A 13,024-nucleotide genomic window follows, 5' to 3' on the forward strand; every position below is an offset into this window, starting at 1 on the left:
TGGCAATCATCTCTCTGTTTGTATAGATCAAGAAAATCTGACAAGTACTGAGGCTTGTACTTCTCCAGCTGACGTTTTGGATCTATATCTGACAAGAATCTTCTGTGCATGTGAAGAAACTCTCTGGAGGCAATGCCCACACTGTAAAGTTTCAGGTCAAACCCAAACTGGGGCTTGCATTGCTTGCTCCATTGTGTAGAGATTCATCAACCTTTTCAGAAGCTCTCTTGTAAAAGAATCATTGTAGTCTCTTTCTGTTTTTGCAGTGTCATGGACAAACCGTGTGCAAGACTCAATAACACAGTCTGCAAAGCTCTGCAACTCTCTTTCTGTTTCATTACTTTTCATCGGGGTCAGGTTTGGTTTCAAGTGTTTCTTTTTTGCCTTAAATGGATCCTTCACAATGTCTTTTAGGTCTCCAATGTTCTGTAATTCCTCATTGACATTATGATTCAAGAGTTGATTTCTCAACTGTTTTAAGATGTTTGCTTCTATGTTTTGTTCTTTCAGGCCGGACACATTTACAGTGGCTTCAGCCCACATCTTGTCAAACTCATCTGTCAATTCTTTGTCAGTGAGTGTTTGTTGTTTGCAGTCACTCAAGAGTTTCATAACTTGCTCTTCAATCATTTCTCTGTGTTTTCTTTGAATGTAATGAGACTCTTCTAAACTTGTTCTTGGCTCAAGTGCACAATCCAGTATATTGTCTACTGATCGTTGGATTTCATTTGCAAGTCTACTAATACTGTTGACAAATTCAGTTTTGTATTTCTCTATCAGATTCACATGTCTGTCTTTCCTTTTGTAGTATTCCTGCAGTTTCTGTTTCATTATTTTGTCTTGGATTGCTATTTTGTCTGCCACCTGGATTTTTTTTGATTGGACTAATTCATTCAAATGACTGAGATCAGATTTGTCATAATTTAACATTTCCAACTCTGCTTCTGTCTGCCAGAAGAAACTCTTTTTTCTAAACTCCCATTCCCATTGTTGTAACTCTTTGTAGACATTGTCGTATGCCTGAGCTGCAAGAGTGTTTCTGAAACTGAAGATGAAGTTCTCATATTTTACTGCTTTCCAGAGATCTTTCATCCATTCTAGAAACTCTGGGATTTGTGACACTGCGTAGTGTTTGTCACCTTTCCCTGTCTTCAAAAGATGTTTCTTTAAATCTGCTACAGCTTCACTGTAACCTGTGTTTATTGCTGCCATCGGTGGGGTCCCATGCCAGAGTCCCGGGATGTTCCAGTTGTTTTTTCTATGTCATAGTCCAGCACATCTGTGAAAGCTTTATAGTGGGCTGCTTTCCATTTCGGCTGCAATTTGAGTCATTTCATCAAGCTGGTCATAAATGTTTTCTATCTGCCTTGGTCTTTGCATGAGCTGAGACTCCACACATTCTGGTGCACAAAATGACAAACTGGCTTTTTACCAATTTTCTTCATTCTCAAGAAAGCATGAGTTGCAATATGCAGAACATCTTTCATTTCTGTTGAGTTCTCCATTGAGACATTGATAATGGTGAGATCACTTAAGCCAATCACATAGGTTGCCAGCTGGTTGTCATGTTCATAACTGTCCTCTAGTTGTGCCAAATGAGGAGACTGAAGACCTTCTGTGTCAATGAGAAGTATAAAGTCACAGTTCAAGTCCCTTTGTATATCCTCACTTACTCTGAGGAAGAGCATATAAGCTCCTCTTGTGCATCTGCCACTGCTGACAGGAAACTGCACACCAAACATGGTGTTGAGGAGTGTTGACTTCCCACTACTTTGAACACCCAACACTGTCAGTACCAACAGTCTGCTCTTCTTTCCGACCTTCTTGTGAAGCTCCATTAGCACATCTGTTACCCATCTCTCTGGGATGTTAGACGCATCTCCGTCTAAGAGCTCTAAAGGATATCCATCAAACAGCATTTCAGCTGCCAAACCAGGGAGACGAGATATTTCATCAGCAGTGTTTGGTGATTGAAACGAAAACTCATAGATCAGCCCCATCTCTCTCATGTAATGCTCTATTCCTAAAGAGCTATCCAGCAAAGCCTGATCCAACCCTGCAATGAGTTTTGCATCTTTCGTCTTACACTGCTCTTTAAATTTGTTACGCAGATCAGTCAGTTTGTCCCGAGAATGTGAATTTAACTTCAACTTCATCCACTTAAGGAAATAATCTCTTTTTTCTTTGTCACTTGTGGATAAGATTTCAATAAAACTCTTAATTCCTTTTGACAATGTTTGTTTGCTTTGGCCCTCTCTGATTTTTAGTTGTTCTGCCTGTAGCTGAGTTTTATACTCTTCGAGGCCTGAGTCACCAGTGTCTTTCATCCTACATTCCTCCTTCTCTAACTTTGATAACCTTTTCCAGTTATCTCCTTGCAAAGGGAGTTGTTGTTTCTTGTAGTCTGGTATAGGTTGCTCTCCGATTCCTTTCACAATGTCCTCAGCTACCTTCCTTTGGTCCTCACTTTGTTCGTGTTCATCCACAGACAGACCAAGTTCAACAGCTTTGTCAAGCATATTTGCAATGCTTTTTGTGGTTTTTACATCTTTGAGGGATTTCTTGATGGCTGCACAAAGTTTTTTTGAAAACTCTCTTACATTTATCCTTGGATCCTTGATTTTCACACTGGCCTTTGGTAGGTCTAATTCTTTTAGTGTTTTCTTGACAGACATATCTTCTGTACTATTCACCTCCTTGCGGTTAACAACGAAGAACAGTTTGGATTTTGCATCTTGAAGAGAAGTCAGAATCTCGTGCTCCTCTTCTTCAATTTTGTCCAGGAATACAAAGACAGCAGTGGACACATGAAAAAGAAAATTGAACTGTGCTGGTGACTCAGAAATGTCTCCTCGCAAATTAGCAAATGCAACTGGCTCTGAAAATATATTAAGATTTTCATTACCACCGGGAAGGTACCAGCAAACCTCTACTAAACCATTGGCAATGTTTCTTTTAACTGCTCCACCTTCATTATCTCTGTGTATGAACATATTGTTGTTGGACTGACCAATGCTGAGAACATGATTCAACCACTGGGACTTGGATAAACTGCAGTTTTTCAGCCTCACAAATGAGTAGAATGGAATATCTGCTTGGATAATGTTGTCTTCAACAAACCCTTTTGATTCAGACAAATCATGTGGACGCCACTCTTTGACGATGTCTCTCAGAGCCCAAAGCATCAGGGTACTCTGATTGTTATTGGCATGGGGCAACAGCAGTGGGACAGAAAACTGGCACATGGACATCTTGAGGGCCAGTTCCTGTTGCAAGAAGCTGTCAGCACAAATGAAGAGAGCTACTATGAGGTCGAGAGGGTTGACCTTATTATCCTTTGCAGGGTCATCTGCAGTGTAAAGGTCATCATCATCATCATCATCATCATCATCATCATCATCATCATCATCATCATTGTCTGATAATTGTGTACAGCTTCTGCATTCAGAATTGAGTTTAAATAGTTTCCTGAGAAAACCCCATGGTATGTCCTCCACAGATGAGACAGCTTCTTCATTTACGCTGTTTTTGTTGATCTCCAAGAGAGACCGAAGAGTGAGTTTGTTAGGATAAAATCCCTTCAGTCCAACTTTGGAGAGAAAGTTGAGGAGAACTGTCAAGGAGAAAGAGAAGTTCACTCTGAGGAGAAGTACAACAGGCAGTACAAAGACTAACAAGCAGCGTTAGAGAACGTAACAGTCACCAACTGTGGATAAGTGGAATAGTGTTAAATATGTGGCTGGAAGTCTGAATTCTGACAACAACAACAACACAGTGCACCTTTAATGGGTAATTACCGTTTTGTCAACCTGGGCCCTATTTCACTATGTTTTTGTGTCAAAATCCACTTTCCGACCAGAGGGAGTTTTGCAGTTTCTGGAACATAATGTTCCTAGAACTCTTTTTATCTTGTGTTCCGACTGGATCAATTTGGGGATTATTATGTTCCTCTGGCCACAGTTCCTGTAACTCTTTCAGCTCTTACTTCAGGCCAGAGTCTTTTCGCTGTTCCTTTTTCCGCATAGGAACCTAGGTCAACGAGAGTCGGGTTTCCAGTACAGACAGACCAACAACGGGACAATTTTAACAATTTTCGTCATCTTATTCAACCCTAAATTCTCTTGTGAAAAGGTTCTAGGCCAGAAATGAACTGTTTAGATTTTGTATATAGGCATTATTGCCGAATTGAGTTTTCGGAGTTTTGAAGCTCCATAAAGCGACGCGACAGCCAGCTAGCGCCTGCCTGGGCCACTAGCTTGTAGCTCAGCAGTCATGCTAGTAGACCCCGCTGTAAGCTGAAGGTCTCTCAGCCGCTCTCGTAAATAAGAGGTTTTTATTTTGACGTTGACGGATCGTTTGGTTAAATATGACAACACATGTCCATCGTGAGATCAACGGGAACCTGTGGTTACCTGTCTTTCGGAGTTAAACTCACAAGCTGGCCAGTCGTCACACACACACACACACAACACACACACACACACACACACACACACACACCACACACACCACACACACACACACACACACACACACACACACACACACACACACAGAGAGAGAGAGCAGGTAGAGGGGTAGAGAGATACCAGTTTCTTTTGGGAGACTTGTTTACATTATGACAGGCTACAAACTAATAGCCTACTAAATTTAGTAGGCTACTTAGTTTATACATTTTTTGGTCTATTTGTTTTCAGATTTTAATGCTAACCAGACTCCATTTAAAAAAGCAATACTTTAAGCTTGTATAGAGCCAAAATATTTTCAAATATAAATCGTAAACTATGTGTTTATTTCAACCAAAGCTAGAGTTGTGATGGTTGTAAAAGTGGAAAGATGATCCAAAACAGCTTTTCAAAGTTTTATTTTGTTTCTGTCAACTTTGAATGAAGTGTATTTTTCAATGCTACAATTACTGTTAATTGACGTGGAGTGTGGTAATGTTTACTCTTTAACAGAAAGGTCGACATCCTAAGAAATTCTTTCCATAATGTTGTCTGACACCTAGAATATTAATCTGAGCCTGTTAACATCAAAACTAGCACTTCTGTGAACGTACAGTGGGTACGGAAAGTATTCAGACCCCTTTAAATTTTTCACTCTTTGTTTCATTGCAGCCATTTTCCAAAAATCAAAAAAGTTCATTTTATTTCTCAGTAATGTACACTCAGCAACCCATCTTGGACAGAAAAAAACAGAAATGTAGAAATTTTTGCAAATTTATTAAAAAAGAAAAACTGAAATATCACATGGTCATAAGTATTCAGACCCTTTGCCGTGACCCTCATATGTAACTCAGGTGCTGTCTATTTCTTCTGATCATCCTTGAGATGGTTCTACACCTTCATTGGAGTCCAGCTGTGTTTGATTATACTGATTGGACTTGATTAGGAAAGCCACACACCTGTCTATATAAGACCTTACAGCTCACAGTGCATGTCAGAGCAAATGACAATCATGAGGTCAAAGGAACTGCCTGAAGAGCTCAGAGACAGAATTGTGGCAAAGCACAGATCTGGTCAAGGTTACAAAAAAATTTCTGCTGCACTTAAGGTTCCTAAGAGCACAGTGGCCTCCATAATCCTCAAATGGAAGACGTTTGGGACGACCAGAACCCTTCCTAGAGCTGGCCGTCCGGCCAAACTGAGCTATCGGGGGAGAAGAGCCTTGGTGAGAGAGGCAAAGAAGAACCCAATGGTCACTGTGGCTGAGCTCCAGAGATGCAGTCGGGAGATGGGAGAAAGTTGTAGTAAGTCAACCATCACTGCAGCAATCCACCAGTCGGGGCTTTATGGCAGAGTGGCCCGACGGAAGCCTCTCCTCAGTGCAAGACACATGAAAGCCTGCATGGAGTTTGCTAAAAAACACCTGAAGGACTCCAAGATGGTGATAAATAAAACCCTCTGGTCTGATGAGACCAAGATAGAACTTTTTGGCCTTAATTCTAAGCGGTATGTGTGGAGAAAACCAGGCACTGCTCATCACCTGTCCAATACAGTCTCAACAGTGAAGCATGGTGGTGGCAGCATCATGCTGTGGGGGTGTTTTTCAGCTGCAGGGACAGGACGACTGGTTGCAATCGAGGGAAAGATGAATGCGGCCAAGTACAGGGATATCCTGGACGAAAACCTTTTCCAGAGTGCTCTGGACCTCAGACTGGGCCGAAGGTTTACCTTCCAACAAGACAATGACCCTAAGCACACCGCTAAAATAACGAAGGAGTGGCTTCACAACAACTCCGTGGCTGTTCTTGAATGGCCCAGCCAGAGCCTGACTTAAACCCAATTGAGCATCTCTGGAGAGACCTGAAAATGACTGTCCACCAACGTTTACCATCCAACCTGACAGAACTGGAGAGGATCTGCAAGGAGGAATGGCAGAGGATACCCAAATCCAGATGTGAAAAACTTGTTGCATCTTTCCCAAAACGACTCATGGCTGTATTAGATCAAAAGGGTGCTTCTACTAAATACTGAACAAAGGGTCTGAATACTTATGACCATGTGATATTTCAGTTTTTGTTTTTTAATAAATATGCAAAAATTTCTAAATTTCTGTTTTTTTCTGTCAAGATGGGTTGCTGAGTGTACATTACTGAGAAATAAAATGAACTTTTTTGATTTTTGGAAAAAGGCTGCAATGAAACAAAGAGTGAAAAATTTAAAGGGGTCTGAATACTTTCCGTACCCACTGTAAATACAAACTGCACAATTGCCCTATTAAATTACATTGTAGCTTGTTTTGCCGCTGCTGACTGCAGCGGCCTCTCTTAATACTGGACTAATGTCAAAGATTGTTGTTCCCATCAGTCACTTGGACACAAAAATATGGGAAAATAGGTTGAAACAGGTTGAAAAAATGGTAAATACCCTTTAATGCTGTGCCAGAGTTTTTTCTTTTACTCTATTCTATTGTTTTAGACTTAACAAAAAACTAAATCATGGCTTCAAAAAGTGCCTTTGTCTGTATACATACAAATAAAGATCAAATTAATAAATAATATATATATAATATATATACTGTACATAAGTGGGACTGTACCTGCAGGTTCTTGTCTTTCAGCATCCTTCATGGTAGACATGTTCTGACTTTTTCTTCAACTTTCTTGTGCTTTGAAGCCTAGAGGCAACAATAAATATCTCTTTAATTTTACAGAACCATTGTTATTTTAACAGAATATCCATTGTAGTCATTGATTAGATACAGTTACATGCATTTACAGGGTAAAGCACTTGACCAACTCTAGGTAGGTGATGGCAGTATATTTAAATCAAATTCAGAAGAATAAATAGTTCCAGCATTAAAAATTGACATGGGTGTAACTGTACATAACATCAAGTGATTAATTTTTTACATATATGAGCATAATTTCCGTGTAAAAAATGTTGCTCTTTAAGTATCATTTTGAGAAATTCATGCCTCAAACACTCCTCCTCCTGTCATACGCCTGTAAATGCCTTCCTTCCCTGCACAACGGTTTGTTCCCTTTTTTTCCGTGCCCCACCCTCCCCTCTCTCTTCTCTGGGTACTGTTAAGTGTACTGTAAGTGTTGAATGTATTATTTTACATTGCAATATAAGTGCAAACATAAGGGATATTTCCTGGCGATGGGACAATCAGGGAACATGCCTGCCACACTTGCAGTGTAGGCGTCACAAAACACAGATTTAGATTAAAATAGATGTTAGATTTTTTTTAATTAGGTTTATGAATGCATTTTTGACATCTTACAGGAGACTGTATAGACTGCAAAAATAATAACACAATCAGTGTAATTTAGTATACTTATATCTGATGTTCTCATCATTTTACCTGCAGCTATCTCTAGATAACTGTAAGTCTGGTCTGAAGTATGTGAGGTGACACATTCTCACTGCACATATACCAGTTTATGTTTCAGAAAGCATCTCACATAACAAAGCTCATTAGATTATATTGGCCTAGATCATTTTTTATGTCCTCTTTTTAAAGTGAAAAACATCCGTTTAAAGAATTGCATTTTTTGTAGGTATTTTAAGTAGGTATGTACCTGCAATCTCTTGTCCTGTGGTCATTGTAGACGTGGCTTGACCTTTTCTTTGTCTGCCCTGTGCTTTCAATCCTAGAGGGAAAAATAAATATTATTTCTTTACTTTTACAAAACCAAATATTGTCAATTAAATCAGATCAATGAAAACATTCCACATAAAGTAATCTTATTCTGTCGTTGATTGGATACAGTACCATGCAATTTCAATATCAAACATCTTCAAGTAATTGCAATTTACTGAATTTAAAAAATGCAGACCATGTTTCCAGGTTATAAAGTTTCACTGAAACGTACCTGACATCAGACGGCAGGAGACTCTGGGGCTTTCTGGATCAGCTGTGGTTTTATATAATACTGCACATAGAAAGCGAAAGCATTAAATACACCAGAATGACAGGTTTCTGTACTTTGTACCTAAAACAATTCCTCAAGCTTTTCCAACCGTACAGTTTTGATTAGCACTGATTACACAAATGATTGCAGTTACTCACATGACTTTATTTGCTTCAATATAATAGGATAGGATAGGATTTAAATCCCTGTTGTCTTGTAACTGTACACCGCTCAAATATATGTTTCACTTGGAAATATATCACAGTACAAAAGCTAAAGACTAATTTTGTTTTACTGGAACTGAGAAAGTATAAAAAATACTATAGAATGCACTGTACGATATGTTTTCAGTATGTATGTTTATGCCACATATGTTTTCTTAATTTTCTGAAGCTGCAGCTTTCTCCGCCATTAATTTACATAACTGCAAACTTCAAATCTGTTTAAATCAGTGTGTGCAGGCGTGTGTTTCTGTGTTCTGTGTCAGTACCAACACCCTCCAGAGTAAACAGCAAAACCAACGTCAGATTCTGTAATGCAGAAATGTTGATGCTGTGGTTTAGTGTCAGCGTCTATTTCTCAGAAACCATGCGTTCATTTCTTCACTTCCTTAAATCTGATAAAAACCTTCTCTGTCAGATAGATTGGGCTTATTCTGTGAGTTACCGTGACATAAAAATACTGCATTTAATTGTATAAAACACATATTTAGATTGTTTTTGTTTTCCATTTTTGCAGTTCCTAGAAACCTTTTTTTTCTCTTGTTTCGACTAGACCAATTTGCGGATTATGTTTTTTTTAGTTTTTGTTTTCCATGATGGTTAGTTATAGTTTTAATGGGAATGTATCTGCATGTTGTTGTCCTTCTGTGTTCAGTGTAGATAGATGGTCAGACTTTTCCTTTAACTCCCCTTTACTTTCAAACCCTGATGAAAAAATAAATAAATATCTCTTTAGTTTCACAGAAACAAAAACATTGTTTTATTTGTAATTTGTTGCAGAACAGTTGCAATCAATCAATCCAGGTAATTTAAAAACTGCACATAAAGTATCCTTGTATATATAGTATAAATAAATAAATAAATAGCCTTGGAAGGTTGGTGGTTCAATCCCTGGCCCTGCAGTCCCATGTCAAAGTGTCCTTAGGCAAGACACTGAACCCCGAGTTACCCCCGATTCTGCCCCATCGGAGTGTAAATGTGTGTGAGTGGGATGAGCAGGTGGCACATTGTACAGCAACCTCGGCCACAGTGTGTGAATGTGTGTGAACGGTTAATGGTTCCTGTACTATGTAAAAGCGCTTTGAGTAGTTGTTAAAAGCGCTATAAAAATACAGCACATTTTACTTGCATGCAATTTTAGTGTGAAGCATTTGATAGCTATAGGTAAAGTATTCCAATATATTTTCGATGAAAGCTAAATTTGAACTAAACCGAAAGCATTCGATACACCAGAATTACAGGTTTCTGTACGTTATCTTACTCAGTAAATCAGTCTGGCTGGGTAACAAACCAAAACAATTCCTCCAGCTATTCCAACAGTACATTTTTGATAAGCACTGATTACACAAATGATTGCAGTCTCTTCTATGAATAATGACACATTACTCACATGACTGTGTTATCAAATTGGTTAATGTGCTTTTTAATTTGTAAGCGTTTTATTTATTTGACAACCTGATCTCACAGGATTCTGTGAAATGAACACGGCCCCTTAACTCAAAATTTGTGGTTTCATGGAATCACCGAATATTTCATCATGGGCCCACGGAAGAAGTCCATGACATGAAAATCCCGTGGTGGCCACAAGGAATTTTCACACATTCCATGTCACCACAATGTAATGTGGTGTTAACAGTCCGTGATCATTTCACCAGGCTATTTGAAGTGTTTCTTTGGTTGGTATTTGTGGTCAAATGGGTAATGTATGGACCCTTCGCTTATCAAAAAAGTCCACTACGGTTGCTTAGTAGATAATTGAACTATTTAAAATCTTGGTGTTTTGTTTTCCAGGATCGTTAGTTATAGTTTTAAATGGGAATGTATCTGCACGTCGTTGTCCTTCTGTGTTCAGTGTAGATAGATGGTCAGACTTTTCCTTTAACTCCCCTTTACTTTCAAACCCTGATGAATAAATAAATAAATATCTCTTTACTTTCACAGAAACAAAAACATTGTATTATTTGTAATTCATTGCAGAACAGTTTCAATCAGTTCAGGTAATTAAAAAACTGCACATAAAGTATCCTTAGTCTGTCGTTGAATAGATACACTTACAATTTTAGTGTGAAGCATTTGATAGCTATAGGTAAGTTATTACAATAAATTTTCAATGAAAGCTAAATTTGAACTAAACCGAAAGCATTTGATACACCAGAATTACAGGTTTCTGTACTTTATCTTACTCAGTAAATCAGTCTGGCTGGGTAACAACCCAAAACAATTCCTCCAGCTTTTCCAACCGTACAGTTTTGATTAGCACTGATCACACGAATGATTGCAGTCTTTTCTACGAACAATGACACATTACTCACATGACTGTGTTATCAAATTGGTGGATGTGCTTTTTAACTAATTGAACTATTTAAGATGCGTTCACTATGTGATCCAAACATCACCAGAAAACATTTATTTTAAACTCAGGCAGTTTCCCATAAATAGAGTACATTAATATGTGTAAATACCAAATGAAACACATTAATTCCACTTTCTATTCTCATAACATTTTTCTCCCTTCTCCTGCAACCACCTGTGCCATGTTAGACATTGATTATATCACCTCTTTCTCAGCCAAATTAACAGCGCCATTGCTACCCCTGATGGCGGGGTGTTTAACATCAACAAATAATAAACATAAAACCAAATGGCTCTCACAGGTAATAATGTGTAGCTTTCATTTTGTTTTTTTACTTGTGTCACCTGAAGCTGCATAGCATTGAGCTCTTTGGCCAACAATAACCTTATCAAATATAAAATCCTGTTTAAATTAGTGTGTGCACATATGTGTTTCAGTAAGTGCAATGTCCCCTTCAACACCCTCGTAACGCGGGAAACAAACAGCAGCTTCTCTAAATTCCAGAGTTGTAGCACCGGGTATTAACATGATGAGGATCAGCGCCAGCCTCTCTTACCATAAACACATGATCACATGACATGTGTCTCCACGCCCTTACAGTCTTTTTCCATTGCTAAACTACAGTGGACACAGCTGGAGTCACGTGCAATCCTCTAACACTAACATGTGGACCAAAACTCTAGTTCGTTTTTCATTGCTGAAACACAGTTTTCAAAACTCTACACACTCAGCCCATGGCTTTAAACACAACCTGCACAGCACTGTGGATCTACAGCACTTTGTTCAGATGCTAACAGACTGCTGTCAGAACTGTTAACCTCACACTCAGACAGAATAGATCTCAGTCTGGTGAATATCAAACTCTGCTGATTGCAATTTTAGCTGAAAGCCTAAGCAGGTGTCTTGTTTTAGACTAGTTAGGCAAGGCAAGGCAGCTTTTTTGGTATAGCATGGTGTAGTAGATCAGAAATGTATTTTGGCCCTAAACCGTTCACTGATTTATAAACTGGCAAAAGTACTTTACATGGCTTTTATAGTTCAATTCTTTGAGGCACAGAAAGCCAGTGTAAAGACTTCAGAACTGGAGTGATGTGATCCAGTCTCCTGGTCTTAGTGAGGACCCGAGCAACAGCGTTCTGAATCCAGGCAAAAAAGGCAACAGAATATTTTTGTTTTGTATTGATAGGTGCAACAGATAATTATTAATTTTACATTTACATTTAATTGCATTTATGTCAAAACCTAGAGACTTTCAAACATCAAATTGTCATTTAGTAAACGTAATTGTGTCAAAATGACATAAACATCTTTTCTTATTCTATTTTCCCTGGAAAAGCTTCCAACGTGCATGCGTGTCGGGATAAAAATAGGCATCGGTCCTATTTCTAGCATGCACACGTTTTGGGCCTGAGACGTGCGTGTCAGGCAGGCAGTGTGCACGCTCTAACCTGTTAACATGGAAGCCAAAGTGAAAACGGACACGCCACACAGCTGACACGCTCACGCCACGCAGCCAGTGTGCAGGCGGCCTTAGCATGCAGCCACGTTTTTAACTTCTTAGCCACAGTTAAGCTAGTCAGATGCTGAGGGAACTTCCAAGTTAATACTAAAGAAAGATCCTCATAGGACAGTGAGACACATGTTGCTCTTCAGTCAAGAAAGACGCTATTTCATCAAGGCTGCTCAGGTTTAACCCTTACAGACTTGGCCAGGTCTCCAACAGGAAAAAGATTGTCATGTTAACGGAATTCCTGGTTAAATAAAAGTGCTTGGCTTAACAATGGTGACTAGCTGGGCTTGTTGAATAGATGGAGTAATGTGTGTCTGTAATAGGAGAAAAGATTTGTACCAGAACAATGTGAAATAAGATTTGATCTGGCAAAATCATAACGGGAATTGTTATAGTATTGTTAAACTAGTCTAAAAGTTTTATTGTGTTATGCAAATTCAAGGAGTAATGTGGAGTAATTGTGCTTTATTATTCTTGCCTTCAGTGCCCTTTGTCAGGAAAGATTTTTGTGGCATCTAACCTCTTCATTGTGGACTTGGCTCTGTGCTTTGAGCGCCCCCTGGTGGCAGTTTTCCAGA

General features: G+C 38.9%; 1 protein-coding gene across 1 annotated transcript; it reads right to left on the bottom strand.

Annotated features, from left to right (window-relative positions):
• Nucleotides 1–4: 4 nt before the first annotated feature.
• On the bottom strand, nt 5–8,054 carry LOC116677245 (up-regulator of cell proliferation-like; the record flags this gene model as incomplete). The annotated part of the gene is given in 10 exon segments (XM_032507850.1): nt 5–196; nt 199–219; nt 222–1,259; nt 1,262–1,296; nt 1,298–1,354; nt 1,356–1,394; nt 1,396–3,613; nt 7,042–7,094; nt 7,813–7,873; nt 8,030–8,054. Coding segments are annotated over 10 exon segments (3,739 nt in total), but the record flags the coding sequence as incomplete, so codon positions are not given.
• Between the last annotated feature and the right edge of the window lie 4,970 nt (nt 8,055–13,024).

Source organism: Etheostoma spectabile, unplaced genomic scaffold, assembly GCF_008692095.1.
Source record: "Etheostoma spectabile isolate EspeVRDwgs_2016 unplaced genomic scaffold, UIUC_Espe_1.0 scaffold00004633, whole genome shotgun sequence".
In the NCBI taxonomy this organism is placed as follows: Eukaryota; Metazoa; Chordata; class Actinopteri; order Perciformes; family Percidae; genus Etheostoma; species Etheostoma spectabile.